The following is a 24,396-nucleotide window of genomic DNA, read 5'->3' as shown; positions in this document are numbered from 1 at the left end:
GGAAATGAAAGATGCTTTAATAGGGAGACATCATGGGGAAAAAAAAAAAAAAAAGCCCAAGTATGGACTTAAAGTCTGCACAGTTTGAGTGGAAAAGTGTCTGCAGAGATTGAGGTCTGGGTGGGAATATGTGACAATGTGTAACACTGTGAGCTGTGAGGCAGTGACAATTAGGAGGGACATGCCTGTCTCTATTTTTAAGCAGCGATGAGGTGAGCTGATATATACATTCTCTTCCAAGAATTTCAGTGCAGATGACTGCCCATAATATAATTATTCACAGCAAAGTGTAAGCCATGTTTCAGCTCTGAACATTTGATCGGTCTCTGTACAATCAAAATATAGTCAGATTTGGACAGCCTAGCAGGATATTTCTGACTTCCATGTGCAACTATACTTTTACCAGCCTTTCTCTCACACAATGTCACACAGTGATACACAGTGTAAATCCTTCATATGTCAAATCAGACATAGCATCTACAGTCTGCAAGAAAAAATCTGCAGGGTGTAAAGTTACCAAGTATTTGTGAGGTCTGCTCTGAGGCTGCATATTTTTTTCTTTCCTGAAACATGAATTCATCTTTCAAAGAAGATGTTTATTTTTCTTTCTTTCACTAAAACTTATTTGCTTTCTCCAGGGAATAAATAGAGAAAAGGAAAAGGTATGGTTAAGAGAAGTTTGCAGTAAGCTAGGCTTCAATCATCAGCTTTGCAATATAATGATAATACTTGATGGTTGCAATCTTTTATTATTTAGGAATTGTATCCATTTTTCCTCTTCCTGTGACTAGAAAAGTATAGCTGCCATGAAGTAATCTGTATTTACTGCTCTCTACTATGCTTCACAATCTGGGTAGGCTTTGTCCTTACTGGCAGGGGAAATGATGTGCAATGTGAGCCAGGGCTGGGAGTTCAATAGGTGATTTCTGTATTATTCTCATTATGGAGTGAGAAGACAGAGGTCTGTAAACTTCAATCAATTTGTAGGTGGATATTAAATTGCAAATAGCTCACAGTAGAGTTTCCAGAGTCTCTAGTGAAAGCTGATAAAAATAAAGCTGATGTTCCTTCCCTATTTTGGAAGATAATACCTAGGAAGTTGACTGATCTTTCAGAGTGAAGGTACACGCTGAAGAGGAAGTTCTGAAGGTTGTTTTAAGCGGTAAACTGAGAATTAGGACTCGGTGTTCGTTCCTTGACACTTCAGCAAGAAACGGTCTGGAACCATCAGCAAATCTCCTATCTTTTAGCTCACACATTCAACAATTGGGATGAAAGTGTCATGCCACAAACATTTTCAAGCTCAACTAAAGTTTCTAGATCCACCCAAGGCGAAGGAAAGTTTGCTAATTTTAGATTATTTTACAATATTTGACAATACTTTTAAAAAAGATTTGTGCATGATTTTGGCCTTGAAATAGACCTGTGTAAACCAAATGTCTTTTACATGAGAAATCAGTGCTGGCCTCATGGCTCCTCACCAGTTCTATAAACTGCAATCACATCAGATGAAACCAAGTCCTCATTTAGGCTCTGTTGAGCTGAGTACACGTCGAGGTAAATTTGACCTCGTATTACTATCTGCCAACCAGTTCAGTAAAGCTTTAAAATTATGTAGAAAAGGTAGAATCATCCAGACCACGAAACATATTTTCAAAATCAACTAAATTTTCAAAGCCAGCCACAGAGGAAGATAAATGTTGCTATTAACTATCTATCTATATCTATATATCTATATATCTCTCCCTATGTATATATATACATGAATGCTTCCCTCCCATTCTGGAAGTGCATATGTGCTTATGATAAACACATGGGGTGCTGCTTTGCAATCAATAGGTCTATTTCTGGGCTGAGAATGAGGCATTTGTAAGATCAGGCCTATAGTGTGTGTGCATGAGTTCATGTGCACATCTATGTAGAGCAACTAAGGATGAAGCTTGATTAGAAGTTCTGTTCTGTGCTTCCTCTTTAACTTAACATCTGATACTGGGGAAAAATGAAGCTAAATGTCCAGGCAGCTCTGATAGCTCCAATCCATTATATGCAACCTGAAAAAAAAAACCCAAACAACAAAACAAACCCAGTATTCCACTCAACAGATGAAGTTGATGTGGAGGGTTTTGGTTGGGTTTTTTTTTTGTTGGGTATTTTTTTGGTGAAGATGCCATTTTTATGTAGTGTCAACAGGACAGCAGGAGTACTGGTTTACTGTAGGTTGTGTGACTGACAATAATAATCTCTACAAAGCACAGAAGGGAGTAACTGGTGACTCGGAACATATATGGATGCCTACCGATATGATTATGTAACGAAACACAAAGTCAGACAGAGGCATGCTTCTATTAATTGTAGATGATAGCAATTAATTTTCGCTGCAGTCGTGATCATGTAGCTGCTTTCAGAAGAATCCAGAATCCCCTTCCAGGAAAGTGTGAAATTGCATCTGGGTTCTGCAAGCCATGAAAGACTATAAATTTCTTTTAAAAAAAAAAAGAAAAGAGAGAGAGAGAGAGGCAAAAAAAGGAGAAAAGAGAGAGGCCTTCCTCAATATTGTACTTTAGAAAGAGGGAAGAGAAAAAAAATACAAAGGGAAAAAGAAAATGATAATTGTTTTCTCTAAGGCTATTATCTAATGCAAAAGCAAACAGTCTGACTGGAAATCAGCTAACAGAAGGGGATTAGAGAGTAGATCTGAGAGTGGCTTGATTTCTAGTACTGCTGTCTCTTCACACAGTGATGAGACACAGGCAGAGCAGCCAGGAGCTCTCCAGATGGCTAGAGAAAGTGTTTGTCTTGGGTTACTGCAGGGCAGTCTGGACTCTTAAAGCCGGGGAGGCATCATTAGGGAGCAAGTTAGATGTCCACCCAGTAAAAGCCAGCGAAAGAAAGAAAGAGTAGGCAGGCTGCCCGAGAGGGACCGCGCTCGCCTATTGTTAACATATACTTGACCCCCACTAACCCCCTCACGACACAGATGTCTCCTACCTCTATCACCTCCCACTGCTTTAAGCCCTCCCCCCCTGCACCTGGGTAGCGAGGCCGGGCCGGCTGCCGGCAGTATGCTGCCTGCCGCGCGCGCTGCCTGCTAGCGGGGGAGCCGGGCGCAGCGGCGCGGCCTCGCTCGGCACGGCTCGGCTCGGCACCGCACCGGCGCAGCGCGGCTTCGCCGGAGGCACAGCTATGCGCTGGATGCCCGGGGATACGCAGAGACCCCGCCACTGACAGCGGCCGCTCCTGCGCTCCACATCACGGTTGTCTTGCGGCGGCGGCGGCGGCGGCAGCAGCAGCACGGAGGAGGACCTGGGCATTAACTATCTCGACTTGGAGACTTTGCTTTATTTTTGGTTCTTGTCCTTTCCCCTGGAACCAGTAGGCTCTCTTGAGCTGATCTTCCTTTAAAAAAAAAAAAAAAAAAAAAAAAAAAAGCGAGAGAGAGGAGGGGGAAGAGCAGCTGGAGTTTCTCCTCAGCTCGTTTTGACTTTTGTGGACGTGGATCATCTGGACTGGGAAGGGAAGCCGCACTGCGCTGCTCTCCCCTTTCCCACCCCCTCGCCCCTCCAGCAGCCTGGGCTGCCGGCTCTCCCCCGAGCAGGACGGGAACTTTTATTTGCAGCTCGCAGCCCGTGGCGAATGGTGGGAATCTCCGGTCCGTTGCAGTGTGAGTACAGGGCGCGGGCAAGGCGCGCTGGGGCGGGGGGAGCCTGAGACCCTCTTCCTTTCCCCTTCCTCCTCTCCCGTAGGGCTCGCCTGGCTCCGAGGGACTCCGTGGCTTTAACCGAGCTGCCGGGCAAGGTTAACTCTGCATGCAGCTCTTAACCCGCTGTCCCTGCCTCGCAGATTCGCGCCCCGGTTCTTTCTTGAGAGCTCAGAAGCCAAACAATCTGATTTAGCAGAAAACAGCCCTCCCAACTACACACTTTTTTTCATACCGTTGGATTTCTGCCGCGATTTAGGACTTGCCTTGTTTTTTTTTTCTCCTCCTTCTTCTTCCTGCCTCCCTGCTCCCCAGATCACAGCTAGCCAACGTGAGTTGGAGTGTCTGAAATATTTCTGGTGGGATTTTCGGTTTGTTTGCTTCGTTACGGTCATTGGATTATGATGTAGCATTGGCAACATCAGGCTTCTTTGCAAGAAATATTTCAGGCGGTGCACATCGTCTTTGAGCTGCACCGCAATCTTGCAAGTACCTCGTTTCCTAAAAGAACAGGGAACATTAGGAATTGCATTTCCAGAACTGCCATAGAGTGTAACTGTGTCAATTCGTCAAGATAAACTGTGTGGTTTCATTCCACAAATTCGTATCAGACCATCTGTAAGAGAGATTGGAAGGATGAAAACCACACTCCGGCCCATTTGTGCGAGCCTTCGACTTTTGGCTAGTTCAGGTCCTTTTCTTAGTGACAAAGTTGCGAGATTGGGCTAAAATGCGGTTTAAGGTAGGGATGGACTTGCCGCCCTAGCAGGAGCAGTGGTGACTCCATAACACATACATTTATAAAGGAATCTGTGGTGTTACTATGCCCTGCTCTCCCAAATGTTGGTGAGAAACTGAAAGTAACTAAGGACGCAGCTCTCAAGCCGCTCTTGCTCCAACCAGGGCTAAAATGTGATTTCCCTCAGTTCACTGAGTTCAAGAGAAGGGAGGGCGAAGGTAAGAGGCGATGGGGCAGTCCCCGCCGCCTGCTCCCGAATCGCAGCCGGAGCTCGGCGCCGAGGATTGCCCTGCCTGGCCGCAGCTCCCCGCCACCGCCGCGGTGGGGAAGGGCCGCCTGGAAGCCCCTCAGGTTTCTCTGGTGGAACAGCCTCGGGTCTCCAGATCCGCACGCAGCAGGCTCTGCCAGTCACCCCTTGCTACCTCTGCCCTGCCCTGAGTCACAGCAAGGGCAGGAGCTGACGCGCAGGCTCCTGGCAGTGCTGTCTTGGAGCCGGCAGCTGCTGCCCGCAGGTCGCTCGGGGCGGCCCGGAGCGGCTCAGCCCGCGGCAGCCAGCCTGCCTTCCCTCTGCAGCTGCTCGCCTTCTCCCTGCCAAGCGCAGCAGGGCTGGACGCGCCTGCCTTGACGCTGCCGGAACGTCTCCAAGGTGCACTTTCTTGCACGGTGCGTTGTGGCACAGCTGTGGGCTCGCCTTTGCAGGCAGAGCAGGACGCGGTGACGGGCACAGATATGGCATAGCAGGGGCTGGGCAGAAAGTGGCATGGATCTCTCAAACGCTGGGAGCGGGAGCTGCCGTGCTGTCCGTGGGAACACTGCAAGTGCCAAACGTTTTGCTATAGGCATAGCCCTGACGGACTAGAAGGATGTCTTCTGAGTCTTGGTATGTACAGCCAGGCGTTTCCTCCAGCAAATATTCGTGTGCTTAATGTAACGCTGACCCCTTTAACTTTTAACATTGCTTCCTCTAATTAATCTGTTCAGGCCCCAGTCTTAAATGGCTGTCCACAGCTGCTGCAAATTGATTTATCCCCTGATGGTGGTCCGAGTTGCTGACCATAGCAGGATTTATTTTTATTTTTTTTGCCCTCCTCTTCCCCATTTTTGGTCTACTAATCTGTTTTGACTTATTTCCTACTTACAGTAATGCTTTGCATGCTTTTTGAAGGACTTGGAAAATATTTTCTTTTGACATGTAGTTAGAAACATAATTATTGTATTTGTAAACACAATATGTTAGGGCTAAGGGTGGATATAATTTATTTAATTATGCTCTTGTAGCCTTACATTTCCTTCTCCATTTCTGCATCCTGACAGATGCGATGGAAAGTTTAAATAAGCAACTTTGTTAACGATAGTTTCAGGCGTGAAAGACATTTTTAGACTTGAAATCTATTGTCCAGGTTTTCTGTTCTGCTTTTCTGTTAACGGTTTAGTGAATCTGGATAGCCAAGAGGATTGAAACTGGTTTCTAGTGGTTGTTAAAGCTGATGCTTGTGACCTTTCTATGGGAAGCCTGAAAACCTCATCCAGTTTATTCTGGGCTGATTTCCTTAGGAAATCCAGCATGATCAGGGAATTTCCTTCAGCTCGGCTGAATGTTAAAAAAGTTAGTCTATCTCGTTTATGCACTCTGATTTTAGCACTAGATGTTTCTGTGGCTCCTCAATGGTAGGAAAAAATGGTTGAGAAAAGATTTGACTATGGCTTATTCGTAGAGGTACAGTGTGTGAAAATACCAAGTTGGTTTTAATGGCTTTGTTAGGTGCGAGATAGATACATTGTAGACTCGCTGTAGAGGTTTGTAGTGAGGAAGTTACACTTTATTTGAGAATTAGCAACTTTTGCAAGGTCAGTTTTAATTTGTCTGGACCCTTAATATGATTGCCTGCAGTTTCAATTCATGAGCCATTTTTCTTTGCTGTCATGGGAAGCTCAACCACGTAGCAGCACGAGAAAACCCCAGACCCCACCGAAAACCCAACCCACTCTTAAATCTGTTGATGTTTCTGGCAAACTGGAGCCAGGCGGAGGCGTACAGGAGATGATGGCAGGACTTCTTCCTTCGGCCCGGGCTTGCAGGAGGCTGAGCGGCTGGGTTGAACATGCTGTAGGAGACAAGAACCATTCTGTTTGTAATGGAATGCAGACAGCAGTGTTAGGTCACTGCTTCCTGGCAACTGCTACACAAGTTGTTTTTCTTCAAAGGCTTTGAGCTTTTAAATAGTTTCCAAAATCTTTTTAAGTAAAACGTTGCCTTCTACCATTTTTGACCACCTTAATGTTAACTCGTTTCGTGCCCAAATAATGGATCAGTAAAACATCACACGGCGTCTCTCATCTGTATATGCTTAACACTTTGTATGCCTGTGTGCACATAGAGTTTTATAGTGGAAGTATTGTTTATAGAATAATGGGGAGCAAAATAGCTCCACCTGGAGTGCTGGCCAGTGGTTAGTTGGTTCAGGACATTCTTCTCTGTCAAATCCTGTTTCTCACTTCTCTGAAATGAACTTCAGACGACAGGCATTGAATGCGAAGCTCACTTCACTGAGGTACTGTGCAGACTACAAACTCCTGGTTGACAGACACTTTGGGTGAAACGGGGCATCTGTTTTGGGCTGATGCAAAGGGCTAACAATTGTCATTTTCATCTTTCAAATCCACTTGCCACAGTCCATTACCATTAAATCTTTAGCAAATCGAATAAGGCTGTTAGTATGTTGCTATTGCAGGAGCTTCAGATATTTTGGACCGGGGAGGGGGCTAGGGAGAAGAGCTTGGTTCTTTGTTCTGTAGAAACTTAAGTTGCATGCAGAGATCAAGAAGCCTTATCGGCTGAAATAAAACGTGACTTTTGTGTTGTGAAGGGCTTATTTCTTGTGGTTTGACTAAAGAAATGTAAAAAGAAAATGATTAATGAATAAATTAAAAAAAAAAACTTTGATCTGTGTAGTTAGTAGCAGACAGCTCTTTTTCATACCGACTTTAATAGCAACCTATAATATTTATAAAAGTTCAAGCTGACACTGAATTTAACATAAGTAGTGAGAATGTAGATTCATAAAGCATTGGCACTTTCTTCACCTTCTTTGACATAAAAGACCTATATGAGTTAGTTTCAAAACTGAACTTCTAATGTAAAGGGTCTTGGGTTTTGACATAGATGTTCCTTTGTGAAGAACTGTTTTAGAATCACAGTTGCTGTGTTCTTATTTACTATAAACTTGATTACTTTAATATACAACAGTGTAAAGACATCAGGAAGTAGTATACTGTGTGGTTTTGTGGATGAAGAAAAATGCTCAGCAGATGTAAAATCAAAGTCTCTTTAAAAGGCGCTTTTTTTTTCCCATCAAAAAAAGTATTTTCATCTGAAAGACATTGACTTCCATACTCCTTTTTTTTTTTTTTCTTTTTCCTGCCATCGATATGAAAGTTTCTAAATAACATTTAGAGAACAGTGGACATTTTATTAAAGTAAACATTAGTTCAGTATAATGGAGGTAATTGTAAGTGATAAGAGCAGAGCAGGTTATCTGTGTGGTGTTTAAACAGAAGGAGCTATTTTGCACCATTTCCAGTGGCCATCTGTAGAGGAGAAGGGTTTGCACCTGTCTGTCCACACTAATTATAGATTAGGTCCAAAGAAATGAAATTCGAGTAGGCTTCCTCTTAATGAAATCCATAGTGATTTTATTGTAAATGTGTTTTGTGTACAGACGGTGATGGTAGGGCTGTGAGTAAAGTAAATTGCTGTATGGCTGTCATGTACTTGTAGTTGTAAAGCAGAATCCTGCTGCATTAACAAAGGTGCTGAATAAAAATGCAGCACTCCATTTAAGTCCTAGGCTTCAGTGGTGGTTTTAACTAGACTTAGTCAAAAAGGTTCACTGTAAGTACAGTCTTTTTAGAGATATGTTTTAGGGTAGACTTCTCAGTTACTAATACTGCTTTCATGTCAAGGTGGTCCTTTGGCTGACATATTATTAGGTAGAAATGGTTCCTTGTTAAATGTGTACACACATACATGCAGAACATGTCACAAGTAGTTTCTCTGGTTTAACATTATGTTGCTTTAAAAAAAAAGGGGGCAGAAAGAGTGCAAAATGTATTCTGCAGTAAAAGGTCACATGAATTTCTGCCACATCTGTTTACAGTAATTATGAACATAATTAACATAAGAATTACAAGTGAAGTAATGACAAGCTGAGCTATGAGATATTATGCCATAATGGTCATATGTTGGAATTCTCACATTATAGCACACTAGAATTCACATATTCAATGCAAGAAAGAAAATGTTAGATTTTTATCTGTTTTAATGCTTCAAAACTTATCTGCCTGGGGCAGATGGACTTCATGCTTTATAGGAAGGTAACCCATTATTAAGAGAGAGTCAGTTGAAATTAAGATTTCTAGCCTGCAGCTTGGACTTTGAGACAGCTGTGCTTATGGAATGCCACTTCTGTTACACATTTATACTCTGATTGTATTTATTTTATTAACACACATTGCTTTATTTGAAAACGTGTTTTCACAGCAAAATGTTTACATTAGGAAGGATCCCAGATTAGTTCTTTAGAGAATTGCAATACGAGCAGTAAAACTGCTTGTGGAAATGGCCAACATAGACACAGGACACACATGGTGGCTCTGCAAGATGAGAATCTGATGGATCTTAAATTAGTTCATGAAATAAGTATGTGTTTCAAAGGGAAAAAAAATTCTGTAACAAAAACCCTTATAAAGAGCAATCTCTCATTTGTACATACTATTTTGAAGGAACATATGCAGAGAGAAAGCTCTGTGATGCCTTGCAGGTTGAATGAATTAAAGACACTTTAGAAATGCATAAAACATACCATTGAGTTTAGGAGCTAAGGTTTCAAGTGAGTTGACTAACTTTTGTAATATGACCTGTCTGATTACTCCTAAATATGGTTGTCACACAACTGACAACTGTGAGGAAGTGGAGGGAGAAGTGGTTCTTCTTCAGGGTAAAAATACCAGTTGAGGAATGCATAGTAAATTTGACATGTGAAAATCAGTTTGCTGTAATAAAAACTCAAAGTCTCGGTTTTGTGATAGGAAAATTTGCCAAACTGCTGCCTTATTCTAAGGCTAAACACATAGAATAGATTCTGAATAGTAATTATAATAATAACAACAACAACAACCACCTTGTGCTATGTCTCAGTGATACCAAGAGGTTTCCACATTATTGGATTAGTGGAGGATTTGTGACAGACCCCTTTTTATCTGACATTCATTGCTGTGACAGGATTTTCACACACATTCCCTTCCCCCATCTAGGTTCTGGTTTTCACTTTGTATTATGTGTCAAACTCCCTTTATTTCTTTTCTTGTGGAAAAAAAATACTGCTATCTTGGACAAGTGATTTTGGAAGGAGTCCTGAGCCAAACAATGCCTGTCTCACTGCAGCATGCTGTCATTGTCCTCAGCCCAGCTTTCCCGGTGCTCCTCTGCAGATGTGCAGTGGGAACGTTTCCTTAACAAATAAATGTTGATTCCTAAGGAGAGACATCTTAAACTTTTAACACAGAGAGTTCACTTGGCAACCTGGGGCTGCTGGTGTAGCCATTCTGCTGCCTGTGCTCATGGTAAGCAGACTGGGCTGCTCTGCTGCTTCCCTTCCCTATACCTCGTGATAACCCAGTGCTCTAAAGAATCTCATTTAAAAACCCCTCTGTTTTCCCAGAAGCTTGAACTGTTAAGTGTAGGCACTTACTCTGGCTTATCTTTCAATCTCTAGTGACTGATGTCACTGTTTGTAACTGCAATGTTATGTTCAGACTCTCCTGCCCCTGGCAAGGCTGAGCGAGTGGGAGTAGGTCGGACCTGGAGTCTGTACATCTCTTGACCACGGTGGGCCAGGAAATTTCTGAGCCAGGATCTTTCTGGGCCAAGAGCCATAGTGTTCTGTGGGGAATGCAGGTATAGTCTGTGGAAATGGAGGTGAGTTCAGGTGAGGGATCTCGGGAGAGCCAGCGCTGTGTTCTGCTTGATCTCTGGCAGGGTTTTTATCCCGGGGAGGTTTCGGAGCAACTTTCAGGGCCAGAGCCGGGTGGGACGTCTACCTGCTCAGGCAGAAGCGCAGATCAGGGAGCCGCCGCCTTCTCACCCAGTGGGCGGCGCGGAGGTGGCGCCTCTCCGCATGCCGGGCGCGGCCTCCCCAGGGACCCCGGGCCGCGCCGCGCCGCCCCAACCCCACTCCTTCACACCCGCCGTGTCTCCTCCGGCCTCCACCTGGGCCGTGCTGATACCGTAATCGCCCCGATGCACACCGCCGGTCCGCTCCCCCCGCGCCGGCGGGGCCACGGATGCGCGATGTGCCGTCCTTGCGCCGCAGATAAGCTGCGAGGCGTGTAAGGCGCACAAAGCCCGGGCCGCGCCGGCGCCTCCTTCCCTCCCTCCGCCGGAAGGTAATCTCCACCCGCGGTTCGGGCAGAGGCTGGCAGGCAGGAGCCGGGGACGCTTCTCGTCGCCCAGGTCTCTTCGGCGCTGCACAAGTCGATAGGAGCAGGGAGAAGTGAAGATGCAAGCTCTTATCTGCCCCCCGTAGCGGGCGGGGGATTTACAGGCAGAGATTAGCTGGCAGGGAGAAGGGATCTGCCTTTTGTTGTGCATGGGGCGGCCGCGGCCTGGGCGCTCCTTGCCCCGGGCCACGCTGGGGAGAGCAGAGAGATACTCGCCCGCCGGTCTCGCCGTGGGGAGGGAGGAGGTGGCCGGAGAACAATAGGTTTCTGAGAAGACCCTGCTTTAAACGCTGTGGCGGGAGGAGGGAAGCGCTTGTCTGGGTGTTTCACGGGACGGGAGGAAAATGCGCAGAGGGGCGGGAGAGCCCCCGCGCTGGAGCGGAGCGGCGGCTGGGGCCAAGGTGAAGCGCGGAATTCTTCTGGCTGAGCTGGGCTGGGCTTGACGGGGCGGTTCGCCTTCCCGCAAGCCAGGCTTTCCCGTCTGGGGCGCTGACAGGAGCGGGCTGTCACGCCCCGGCATGCGGGCACCCCCCTGTCAGTGTGAGTGTCGGCGTGGTTTCAGTGTCGGCGCTTAGCTTCCAAAATCCCCGCGGAGAATGGCAGTGGCTTTAGGAAAAGTGACCTCCCTCCCCCCCTCCCCCCCCCCCCCCCCCCTTTTTTTTCCCCCCTGGTGTGCCTGTGGAGGTTTTTTTGTTTGTTTGTTTTCTTCTGATGGTGATTTTTTCAGTCTTCCCCAGCTGAAGATGACTTGCATGCTAAGTGCGGGCACACACACCCGCCTTAGCAGGCGGCTTTATCGGTGAGCACATCTTAAAGCAACGTTAAACAGTTACCTTTAAGATATATTTAAAAGTTTGAAATATTTATGTTGCAGTTTCACTTTGCCAGGTGTTTGCGCAGATGGATATATAGATATGACCTGGTAACTGAAAGCCTAATTAAAATTTGTTTAAAGCCAGGGGGGCATGTATTCATGTTGACAGCACCAGATCGATAGGGTAAGACAATAGAGCCCCATTATTTTACTTCCATTGACTGAACATATTGACATTTCAGGTTTGCGATTGCCTCAGTGAGCATGATGAAACACTGAAATTCACGAACCAACTGTCTGGAGTGGCACATATATTACTGTATGTCATCTCTGCCTTCAGGTTACCTTATCACTGAAGCAGAATGGTAATGGATGGCAGCATAGTACTTCAGAAGGGTTAGGGCTCTATCACTTAAGAAGCTGACACGTAGCAGGTTTCAGGAGTATCTTTAATTACACCTAGAATTATGTACAAGGGAAGATGGTCCTTGTTACCTGCTGCTGTGCTCTGAAGCTGGCAGGATAACAAGGTACTTATGTTTTGTATTTTATATACATGATACTGTAAACTTTTGCGGGAGCCAAAGGACTTCAGATTGTGCTGTTTGCATGCTTGTGTTGTTTGCCAGTGGCAGCATCTCAAGCTGATCTTGATGCCCAAGTTCCAGAGCACCTGCTAGACCTTCTCTCAGTCTGAAGATTGCAAGGAAACAAATAACTTTAAAATAAATCAATGCATTTTGAATTTCTCCCCTCTCAGCGTGCTCTACCAACAGTGCTGAGGGAATTCAATGCAGTGAGACTATAGCAAATTGATACTTATTTACACACATACGTGTTCTTCCTTAGTACAAGCAGTGTGAAAAGATATATCTGGGCAATACATGTGTATGTATACGTAATTGTATATATGAATTTATATGATTGCATATAAGTGTATAAATAAAGAAGACCCCACTGGCTGCAGAACATATAATGTGTCTCCTTATTTCAAAGGCTTTCAGATCTTCTTTAAAATCTAGCTGACTGTAGAATGAAACTCATCAGGGTTAGGCAGAGGTAGAGATTGAAATTAATTTAAGACAGACAAAGAGCTAATCTGAAAGAGCCGCTAGTAATTTAACTGATTTTTACAAGTAAGTGTAATGAAAATACAAAATGTGTTCTGAGTGTGCCATCTACTCAGCAATTGTTGCCATCAAGTGGACTGCTGATGTCCTTTAAGACGATAAAGAGAAAACTAGTCCTTTATACCATTTTTGTCAAAATGTTAGGTTTCTGTTTGATCAGCAGGTGCTGTTGAGATGAAAGCCATGTGTAAATTTTCAGAAGGCCAAAAGTGTCAATTCAGAAAAGGAAAGTGATAAGAGAAAATGCAATCAGTTTCCCTGTTTTCAATTTGCGCAGGATTTGAAGAGCTGTTTTTGTTAAACTGCTACATCTGCTCCAATATGAATATTGAACTACTTCCACTAAAAATAACACCCTATAATTTGGAAGCCATTGCAATCTTTTGTTAATGCAAGTGGGTTATTAAAAAAAAAAAAATCTATTCTGAAAAAATCTCCTGCCTAATGTGCATTTTTGTTTATCGGCACTTTTATCTTCAGCAGATAAAATGGCATTATGCAATTAGGGCCATATCTGTTTGGACTGTAAAAACGGCACAGGCTGGCTGAATGTCACTGTATTGGTAAATGGATTTAACTTGTACTTTTACATTATTTTATTAGTAAACCATGACTGTAGCTTAAAACGACGAGTGGCTGCTTCCCCATTGCAGCAGTATAGCTCTACCTATTAGTAAGGACCTCGCGCAAAGTTGAGGATGTGCAGAGCGTGGCAGAGCATTCTTTGGCTTTTCTCATTCTTGCTATACCTGCAAGTTGTAAGTTTAGGCTTGTCAAGGACAGTTTGGTTAATGAGGCCTTTGGAGTAGCTTTTTTAATGGCAAATGAAAGGATGAATGTATGTATAAAAATATTCTCTGCTGTGGAGCTGCTAAATCCAAGTGAGTTTTTACGAACCTGGCAAGCACAGCATTAGTAGAGCATAAATATTCTATCAGAGACATCTCTAGAGAAAACAACAATAATGCTTTTTAATTAAAACAAAAAAAATCTAATGAAAAGGGGATGTGTTTGCTCAAATTTTATAAATAGGGATGTAAATGAAGAAGTGATAATTCACTGTTATAGAGCCCTGTGTACATAAAGATGAGTAAATGTGCAGAATGAAAGGAATTTTTACATACTTATCTCAACAGAGAGAATTACTGGTTTTAATATCAGAATGGATTTTAGCTCTTGGGTTCTGATCTAGTAGTCAGGAACTGATTTACTTTTTGGCAGGTGTCTGTGTGGGAAAGGGCCTTGCTGATGCTTGTGTTTGGTTTTGCAATTGGATTTGTAAGCTTTTGACCTCCTTAAGGGGGATTTTCCTCAAAAAGATATACATATCAGAAACAATTAAAGTCCAATAAAACTGCAATTTAAGTACAGAATGGATTTTGTGTGAGATGCATGTTCTTGGTAGGTTGGCTAGGAGCCTGTGGCATGTCTACTTCAGAGTTTCTAAGCATACCCGTGTGCGCACGTGCATAAATTGATGTTGACTGGCAGAAGGATGATTATTTATACAGATTTTATCCAAAAGTCTGCACTCCTGAAACATAACAAAAAGCCTCCCTCCCCAGAAAATTGTTTACATCCTGTGACAGTCACTAGATTCAAATCTTCTAAACATGAAAGTTGTTTCCTTTCCTCCAAACCTTCTTTTTCCCAGCAAAGCTAACCCTGTTAAACCTCACCTTCTGTGGGACGTATACATAGTTCTAGACATATGTAGGAGAAGTAAATATTACCAAACCCACGGCCGATGGGGGCAAAATGTCTGTAGCCTTAAATAGCTTGTGATAGCTGCCAACAGCAGGAGCTGTGCTGAGGAGCCCTACGTCTCTGACCCGGGGATGTGAGAGCTTCGAGGAGCCTCCTGTTAGTGCTTGATGCCTGCGTGGAGCTTTCTGATCACAGAAACTGCTGAGGAGATGCTCTGTGGTAGCATGTTAGTGGAAATACTGTGATGCTGTCTACCTGAAGAGTTGTTAAACCAAGGGACTTTTTGCTTTGGCTGTGAGATTTTTTTGGGGGGGATGGAGTTTTGCTGTTTCTGTTGAATAGCTACCATATTTAACTCCAATGATTGTGAATGGAAATGTGAATATGGAAGGAAATTCCTTCATACTCTCTTTCATTTTCTGTAACACATTTTTGGATGCCTGGAAAGGAAGGGCATCCAAGGTATTAAAAATATTTCTGAATGCAGACAAAGAGTTCAAAAGAAGTTCAGCAACTTGGTTTTGTTTACATGTAGTTTTGGGGCATGAGCGATACGATGACTTAACAAATATTTGTTTTCAGAGTTATTTACTGAATGTAGTCATAGTAAAAGCACAGCTGATTTGTCCAGCAACAGTATTCCTGAATGATCCCATATTGCAAGGTGCTGATACAGGATCTCCATGGGATAGCTCATGACTTTTTCAGTCATTTCAAGAAGGTGTTTGGTTCATTGCCATTTCTCTGTCCATCAAGACAGGTAGAGGGTGGTGCTTGCAATACAGCAAATATCCAAATCTCATAGAGGATAATGATGGATTCTTTGGGAAATTAGGTTGCAGTCTGGAAAGACAGAAGACTCCACCTAGTGGAGTGGAATTAATCTGCACAGAGTGGCAGATCATAAAATAGATATTATTTATGAAAAGCTAGGTTGATGTAGTGAGTAAAACCCAGGAATTTTGATGAGCGTCTGGGGAGACAGTTGCATGACCATTACAAATTGTACAAGACTGTAGTTACATTTACAGCTCTAAGAGGCTTATGTGTGGCTGCCTTGTTGGATGTTAATATACAATTTGCATAAAGAGTAGTCATTATCAGTAGCCATTTTCTGTTGTGGTTCCTTTTATTTGAAGACCTGCTGTCTCTATGTTTTTGATTACTGATGATGACCATGCAGGTGCTCCTTTTGGTTGTAGTCCAGGTGTCATTTTAAATAGCTTGGGGAAAAAAACCCAACAACTACCCAATCCCCAAAACTTCTCCACCTTTTTCCATAGTTATTTGTTTTCCAGAAAACATTTTCTGTGTTTTGTTTCCTTCGGTTCTGTAACAACAGTATCAAGATGCTGATTCTTCATGCTGGCATGACTAGTTGAGTGACACATTGAGTCAGTTTGTATATTTCTTCTGGTAGTCTCAATCCATGTTAAATTATGTAGGGTTTTGTCCTTGGGTTTTGCTTTCCTGTTTGTTTGGTCATGTTTGTGTTACTGGGATGTGATACAATGAATTTTAAAGCTGAAAGAACACCCAGCCTGAGCAGCAAAGATGCTGTTCTGAAATCTTCTTGTGAAATGCACTCCAACTTTGAATTACACATGTATTAGACAAGTTTAGGAAGAAAGATACCCCAGACCATCTCAGGTGTTGACAGAGATAAGTCTATTGCCAGAAAACAAGATGATTAGGATGCAACAAAGGAGACAGAATGATGCTGCTACAAATGATATTTGGGAAGAGTGTTCCAAAGGAGTGCTTTCAATGGCATCCAGGTGGGGTTTGTTGCCAGAGCCATTAAAGCATAGCGGTGCTAGAGAAAGCTGCCAAGAAATTCAGGAGTAATGGCACCTGTGGGTGTGCTTTCAATGGATGGTAGTGCCAGGATTATTTTTTATTTTATTTTAATGGTGCCATTGCTAAAAGTATTTAAGACTAGTGTTATAGAAAAGGGTTTAGTGAGTGAAGTCACTGAATTCTAGGAACCATTAAGAAAAAGCTGTTTCATGACTGTAGTATTTATTATTTTTAAAGCTTGTTGGCAAGCCACTTAATACTGGAAAAACAACGTGCAACCTGTATAAAATCTGTGGCAGATGAGCAAGGAGACCAGGTGCTGACCTGAACAGCCTAGCTCAGTTTCTGGGTGCTCCGTGCCTTTTTTGTGCATCATGATAAATTAATGCAACTCAATGGCTCACCAGAGCTTGTAAACATGAATGGAAGTACTGCAGCTCAGATCTTCCATCGTAATCACATGCCCATTTCTTACTCAAGATGGTGTTTCTGTGGTCTGAACACCAGCTTGAAGATCTGGACCTTGAGGCTTTCTGTGCTCCCATCTCACTTCTGTGATCCTAGCAATACTTTGTTGGATTGATTCTGAGACTTGGGTCCCTATATAGCTCTAATGACATTGCCTCATGTAAGATTAAGTGAGCTGGTGCAGGTCTGAATGTGGAGTAAGTATTTCTCTTTGAATTGTAAATGATAGACTTACCTGAAAGACTTACATATAAAGGAGAGACACAGTCTATTCCTTCTGTAAGAATACTCTCAAAGCTTTCTCTTGAGAGTCCCTGGAGCTGAGATTCTCAACGTCTGTATTCCAAGAGCTCTGTTAAACTTGTGTTTAAGCCAGCTGCCAGCTCCAAAATTTTCCAGGGAAGTGTATAGCTGTAGTAAACAGCTACAGTAGTTTTAAAGAGTGAATCAATATATAATTTCCCTTCCATGTTCTGAGATGTATTCTCCCCATCCTCTTCACATGGGTGTGTTTTAATGCTAATTTTCTCTCTCCCTCTCCCCCTCTCTCTCTCCATCTTTCTTGTCTTTCTTTCTTGATCTTTCTTGCCTTCCTTGTCTTGCTGTCTTTCTTGTTTTGAAATCCAGGCCTAAACGTTACCTTCTCTTACAGAGCTATTATTGGTTGCTATTGTTTTTATTATCCCCTTAGCTTCTCTGGGAAGAGAAGGATGGGCAGGACCTCAGAGACACTGCCAAAGCAAGTCATCAGTGTCCATGTCTGCTCCCCAGGAGGTCACAGGAAGCAGGTGGCTGTGTTAATTGTCCTCGTTCCCAACTCTTGTCCTTCCTGGAGGCAATTCAGAAGTGGTCAGGAAGTGTCAGGCCTACTGTGTCCCTCCAGGTTCACTGCTTCATATGTTCATAATAATTTGAGGTATGTGTCAGGCAAGGGAAACTGCGTAGGAATCTTCCTGTGCTTCCGAAGCTCTGTGGCTACCTGGCTGGAATGGCTGAACACCAGTGCTGCAGAGTAGTTGACTGCAGGATTGCAGCTGGAATCCAACAGAGTAACAAAAGATTTTTATTAAGCAAACAAAACCAAACAAAAAGATTAAAAGGCATTTTCCTAACATAGAGTGTCTTCTTTCTTTCAAGCTATTGCTAGAAGTCTTAAGTGAGAAAACTACAAAAGCTGACAATGGCTATGAAATATTTCTGGAAATTGTGATCCACTTTTAGCTGGTGAATAGAGGATGGGGAATGCAAATGCATTTTCTGCTTAAGCCAGCTGAGTTTCAATTGCCTTTGTTGCAACTGCACTGTCTCTAGTCTTGGACCCCTACATGGCACTCACTGCTGTGCTTCAGAAGATCCATTGGGGTCTTACAATTTGGATGACTCCTCACTGCTTGATTATTTTAAAGGAGAGGGCACACAGCATTGCTGAATTACCTGGCTGCAGATGTCACGTCCAATGCTGCAAGCTAGGTTCTGAAACTACCACTGATGTTTATTTAAGTGTCTCTTGGAACATAGCAACTCACGTAAGAGGTATCATGCTAATTATTTACCTGCCATATGCCTTTTGGGTGAAAATATTAGGCTGCTAAGGTGTGTTCTTGGTTTTACTGGGGCTACTTACCTAAATAAGGTGGGCTGCAGGGTTATGTGGCTGGTGAATCATGCCAAATTCTGAATCACTTGTACAAAATGCCAGCCTGAAATGCTAAAAAATAATGAGCACCTTGTGCTCAGGCTTGCATGTTATTTAAAGTATAACGTTTTAAAGCAGACTATTTCCTGAAATGTTTGTTTTAAAAAAACACTTTGGCATGTCTCTTCAGAAGAGGGAAAAGGTGTCAGCATTCTGGAAGAAAATCTTGATTTTTATCCAGCTATTTGCTATTTAAGCTCTCCTCTTTTCAGTGCAAGGAGATCAGCTGACAACAGCAGCATCCAAATCATGTTTGCAGCTGGGCAATTACAGTAGACCCTAAGATCTGCGACTGTCAACCATAAACGCAGATGCCTTCAAAGTTGTGTTTTTCTTCCATGTGGAAGTCGTTGGCATGGAACAGATGCCTTCATTTTGGAGAAACCAACCTCTGGATATAATTGGTTCTCTCTTCTCTTGTCCTCTAGGGACAGACTCTCACAGATGAAATTAGATGAGAGGGGGGGAAAAAAAAGACACAGGCACACACGCTCGCACATGACATGAAGTGGGAGTTTTCAGGATCCCTCTCTGTTTTGTCACATGGAACTGTTTTACAGCTGGAAGATTTCACTCCCATTTTTAGCACTCTACACACAGGATGATGCTGCTATATGGGAAAAAAAAAAAAGGCAAATTTCTATATCTGGCCAGAGTTTATTATTAATCTAGGCACGCTTGTTTAGAACTAAGACAAGCATATCCAGCCTGTTTTACTTCAGTGTTAAATGGTGACTTCTGCACTACTGATGCCACAGTCTCAGAAATGTAAAATGAAATGGCAGAAGAGAGAAGATGGTTTAAGAAACTTTTGTTGCAGTGGTGGAATCAAAGTATTTTCATCAAATAGTTTGCTAGTTGTTAACACGAGGGGGAAAAAGCCAAGTAATCGACTTCAAATTTCACCTATCACACAGGCTTTCAATTAAGGAAGAATTTTACAGGGACTCCAGCAGAACTCATCTGATAAGCACCTGTGCTGAGCTATTGCTGGAGTGCAGTGGTAGAGTACCCAAGAGACTGTCTTCTTACTGCAGATACCTAAAATGGGATGATGGTAATGAGACATAAAGGCTGTAAGGGAGAAGGAGAATCTGCCTACCCTGTGCCCATCAAAGGCTTTGTCAACCTCTCTCCCCTCCAGTGTAACAGCTACAAAGTCATTGTGGTTTTTGTTATCTAGTACTATTTAAATCAGTGATACCAGCTTTGGGTTACCATCACAAACTCACAGTGGCATGCAGTGTGGTATTCTTGGGTAGAATGGGTACTTCAGGAGAAGGGTACAGCAGGGACCGGGGACTGCTAGGAAGCAAACGACCCCGGGGCCTGAAGGTCTGTCATCTCTCAATGCTTTAGCTTTCTGAGGTTCTACTGCCTAGCTCTTCTATCTCATCCTATCTCCCTTCCCTCCCTCCCTTCTTTTTCTTCTTTCACTTATTTCTTTCTTGTTTCTTTTTTAAAATATATATTGCAATTTTCAGTCAGCAGGCATAAATTTCATCTAGGCAACTGTAAATCTGCCATGAATTGTCCCACAAGCTGTAAGAGTGTGGCTGCTTTGTACCACTATAAGAAGGTTCTGTTGGCAGCACATTGGTGACCTGCATTCTGAACCTGATTTTTTTATTATTTTAATGGCAATTGCCACGTGTTGCATGAGGAATTTGCTACTGATGAAGTATTTCTATCTCCTAAAATTTAGGCAGAAGCATTACCAGCAATGGTGACCTTGTTCTGGGTAGTTGGTAGAAAGCCATTCAGATCCTTGATGTAACTGGATACCTGCAGTGGGATGCTGTCCTTTGTTTACTGTGACACCCACAAGCTCTGTGGGTAGAGGGCACTCACAGGGACTTCCAGCATTTAGAAGGAAGCCTGAGGCAAACTCAGCTTTGAACTGATGACTTTGCAGCTTTTCTGGAGTAGGGATATCCTTTGGTGCAGGACTCCGGGTCTGATTTGCAGAACGTGGCACTTTGCATTGCATCTCTAAAGAAACATGTATTAAGGGTAAAATCTAACCAGAGAAGTGCTTAGGTGATGAAGGGATTTCTAGGCAATAACCAGGGAGTGCAATACTGGTTGATTTCTTTTGAGGCTGATACTGATATTTGTAGTCTTTACATCCTATTAATTCCTTGGAAGATAAGCTGATACAAGAATTACTTGCCAGGGCCAATGGCTCTTCTAAGAGTCTTGGCTCAGGTTATATCCCCCTTCTCTCCACACATAAGATAAAAGCACTGTGAATATGAGGTTAACTGAATTCAAATAGAAGACTCTCTCAAGTTATTGCATTCCTTGGAAAATAAATACATTTCTCATATGGTTGAGATTGATCAAAAAAGTATTCTGTGTGCCAGTGATTACATTCCCATCTGTGATTAAGGTTTTCTGTCTGCATCTGGTTTTCACATTATATTTCTGTAACAAGAATCCTTTATATGGCAGAGTTCACTCTCTGTATTTTCTATTAGCTGCAGCTTGAACTACTGCACGGATCGCAGATTTGCACATGTGGTTTTCATTACTTCATACCATTGAGAAAAAGTAATATTTGTTTGGGAAAGTATGTTTTCCACAATTTCCATGGTAATACAACATGTTGATCCTTTTTTTATAACGCTCTTGTAGGCTACAAATTGTTTGAGGCATTTTGCTTGGAGTGAAGTTCAGGCTTTAGACAATCCCGCGTGTCCATGCGAGTAACGGCAGCAGTAGACAATTCAGGAGGCAAAAATAAATGTAAGAAAGGAGATTAGCGTGGAATGGGTATAGCAGGATGCATCCATCACTTTGGAAAAATGTGGCATGTAGAGAAAATGAACGTGGGGCAGAAACAAAGGAAAGAGTAGTAAGTTAAAGTGATGTCTTCATTGTAGACGACAGATGGGTACTTTGGTTTTTGTTTTTTTTCCTGAGTAAGAACATTTTTTTTCCTTCTTCTTTTTTTTTTTTTTCCTGAGTAAGAAATTTTTTTTCTTCTTCTTCTTCTTTCCAGTAAGAGGTTTAAATTTCTTTTAGCAGCCATGAAAAAAAAGAACTATGCTATGCAGCAGACAAAAATATGGAAGCATTGCATTACATAAAACGCTTTGGGTTGGAAGGGAACTCCAAAGGTCATCTGTACATCATTTAACATATTTGATCATAATTATTTCTAGTGGTCAAATTAGTAAAGGTTAGCAAAACATGAATGCATCTCTGCAGATGGCTGTGGTGTGCAATTCTGGATCCAAAATATGATGTTAATTTAACGTTCCGCTGTAAGTCCATATTTCAACCAGATTGCGCTATCGTCGCTTGGTAGAAAACTTCATGTTCTAATGATCTCAGTGTAATTGATGGAGCCACTTGGTCAGGGAAGGGGTTTTCAGCTTTGGTAGGGGTGTGAGTTTAGAGACTGTTGTATATGTTTATGGAAATGTGTTATGCAAACATCTGGACAACTGGAAACCACACCAGTCAGGAGGAGGTGCAACTGCGAGGTAAAGGTGTTGCTTATGTAAGGACATAGTGACAACTAGTCGATTTCATACAAAGTAAAAACCACGTTAGAAAAGTAGTTATTACACCCAAGTTGGAGAGTCCTAACCGCATTTTGGAGGTTGTTTTCCAAATGCCAAAGATGATTGCGGCATGCTGAAAGCTTCATGGTTGGGTAGAGTCCTGCAGTCCCTCCATGCCTCTCATTTTCACTGAAATCAACAGAATTTTAGCTTGTGTCAGGGCTGCGGGGTAACATCCGACCACGAACAGGGGAAAGAAAGAATTTTGAGTGGTGAACTCCTTTGTTCTGTAATCTTAAATTGGGAAGGTTTGTTTAGATTTGAGGAGGGTGCTTGTTAGTGGGAAAGATTGCAGTTTCTAGCACAAACACAGACGTGATCTCTTGCAAATGCCCCTGGGCAGTACATTTTTGCAGTAAGGTCTAGTCCAAGAGAGGGTTAGGGCTGAGTTCTCTGTTAGATGCATGCAGCTGTGACCAGATCCTTATGCATGCTTAACTCTACGTCCCCAAATACCCGAATAGTGGATTGAAGCATGTATGTAACTGTGTGTGCCTGGCTCTGGAAATCCTTCTGCCTTGGCATGATTGCAACCCCCTGAAAAGCATATTAATGTCTTGGAAAAACTGACAATGCTACAATACAGACTCCTACAAATAACAAAGTGTGTAGCCCAAATAAACACTTTTGGTAGGTGTTGGAGGAGTGGGAGGGAAATTGCCTTTTCAGAAGTGGGAGAATGATTTGTAAATATATCAATAGCTTTCTGATCTCCCTTTGTTTAAATGTATTTGCCCTTGCAACTTAGCAAATTAGTGTAGTGATGTGTACTTGCAAGGTCTCTATTTTCCATACCCATGTTCATTTAATAAATAGTCCTCTAAAGCTTCCCTTGAACCAGGTAAAGTATGTACTATTTCATGTTATATGAATGTATTTAATCCCAAGCATTTTAACAGAACTCAGTTGGCTTTGTGGTAGAGTACAGGCTGCCTTTGCTTTGTTGCCCTTTGTATGTCAACTGTTTTAAACGAGCAACTTCTGAAATAGCCTTTGTCGAAGAATGAATACGGTTTTAAAGTACTGCTGTCTATTAACTAAGAAAATATGGGCAACTGATTTAGAATGATAGCATTTCTGTCTTACCTTTTTATTTAAAGGACTACTATTATCATGCAAATGAAGGGGTGTGGTGCTTCAAACTGCCTGTGATATGTGCTTCTTTTTTTTCTTTTTTCTTTTTTTTTTTTTTTCTCTTTTCTCTCTCTCTTTTTTTTTTTCTTCATTATTTGTTGTCAATAGAAAACATTGATCTCTGGGCTGGTGAACATAATATCTGTCCCAGTCAGAAAAAGGGAAGAGGAAATTAGCAGAGCGATTGGTGGAGAATGATATCTGTCAAAAGAAACACTTGGAGAGCACTGAGTTTAGTGATAGGTGACTGCCGGAAAAAAGGGAACTTTGAATTTTGTCAAGGTAAGGAACAGAAAAATATTTGATTTTGTAATGTGCATACCTTTTAGAAGTTATTTTTAGTGACTGTAAACTGCAATAAAAAAAAATAAATCTTTCCCTTTAGCCTCTAAAGAGTCTGCTTAAATCAATGAAGGTGGTGTCTTCCCTTCGGTAACACTGAGGAGTACAGCAATGCCAATAAAATCCCTCAGTGATGACTTTTCTAAACCTTCCTTAGCTTAAAAATACATATATGTGAAATTTGTAACTGTGGCTCTTGTGGTTTTGATGGCATATGTGCTCTTTATGTTGCATGTAAATGTTACATGGCTGGGCTATGAAAACAGCAATAATGTTCAGTTTCTTGAGCTGTGGATCAGAACAATATTTGCAACAGGGTTTTGAGGGAGAGTTATAATCAATTTGCAAAATTATTGTGTTTGTAATTTAGTGAAAGCCTCTGGTAAACTCATTGCATTGGGAATCTATGACAAATTTGACCGAGATGAGAATGGGTATTTCTGCTGTTACATGCCAAGTGTTTAGGTGGGGTTTTTTTTGTGCTGAAAAATATGCTATGGCAGAACAAAACTTCTAGATATCCTAAAACTGTTATTTCAGTCTTTACTGTCACTGCTTTTTTTTTTACTCTTGAAATGGTTTGTCTAGGTGGCAAGTAGCTACTGACCTGATTTGAAGTGCTTTCCATCACTCAGATATTCTTTCTCAGTGCTGGACCATTCTGCCTGTGATGTAACTTTGATAGAGTGTGACAGAGTATGGTATCAAAATAAAAGGAAGAGTATCTGAGTAGTCTAGGCCACACTCTGGTTAGTTTTGCAGGCAGCTAAACCTTGATCATATCACTTACCTCCCAACC

The 24,396-nt window shown here is 42.4% G+C and overlaps 1 protein-coding gene across 7 annotated transcripts in view; it reads left to right on the top strand.

The window, feature by feature from the left end:
- RUNX1T1 (RUNX1 partner transcriptional co-repressor 1) overlaps positions 1 to 24,396 on the top strand; it is a 267,591-nt gene that overhangs the window by 129,033 nt on the left and 114,162 nt on the right. Inside the window, exons 1-2 of one of the 7 annotated variants that reach the window (XM_064154676.1) lie at positions 3,106 to 3,661; positions 23,364 to 23,537. The exons of 1 other annotated variant lie outside the window; for it this stretch is intronic. In XM_064154676.1, the coding sequence (XP_064010746.1) occupies positions 23,450 to 23,537 (88 nt within the window). In that variant the 5' untranslated portion in view covers positions 3,106 to 3,661; positions 23,364 to 23,449. Of the gene's footprint in view, positions 1 to 3,105; positions 3,662 to 5,191; positions 5,317 to 10,675; positions 10,881 to 23,363; positions 23,538 to 24,396 lie in introns of those variants that run through there. 5 more of the 7 variants (XM_064154678.1, XM_064154677.1, XM_064154679.1 and 2 more) reach the window with 5 other exon arrangements.

The sequence above is a fragment of the Pogoniulus pusillus genome, chromosome 14 (assembly GCF_015220805.1).
Source record: "Pogoniulus pusillus isolate bPogPus1 chromosome 14, bPogPus1.pri, whole genome shotgun sequence".
Classification (NCBI taxonomy): domain Eukaryota; kingdom Metazoa; phylum Chordata; class Aves; order Piciformes; family Lybiidae; genus Pogoniulus; species Pogoniulus pusillus.
Note: the sequence above shows the minus strand (reverse complement) of the source record. Positions and strands in the feature narration are given on the sequence as shown.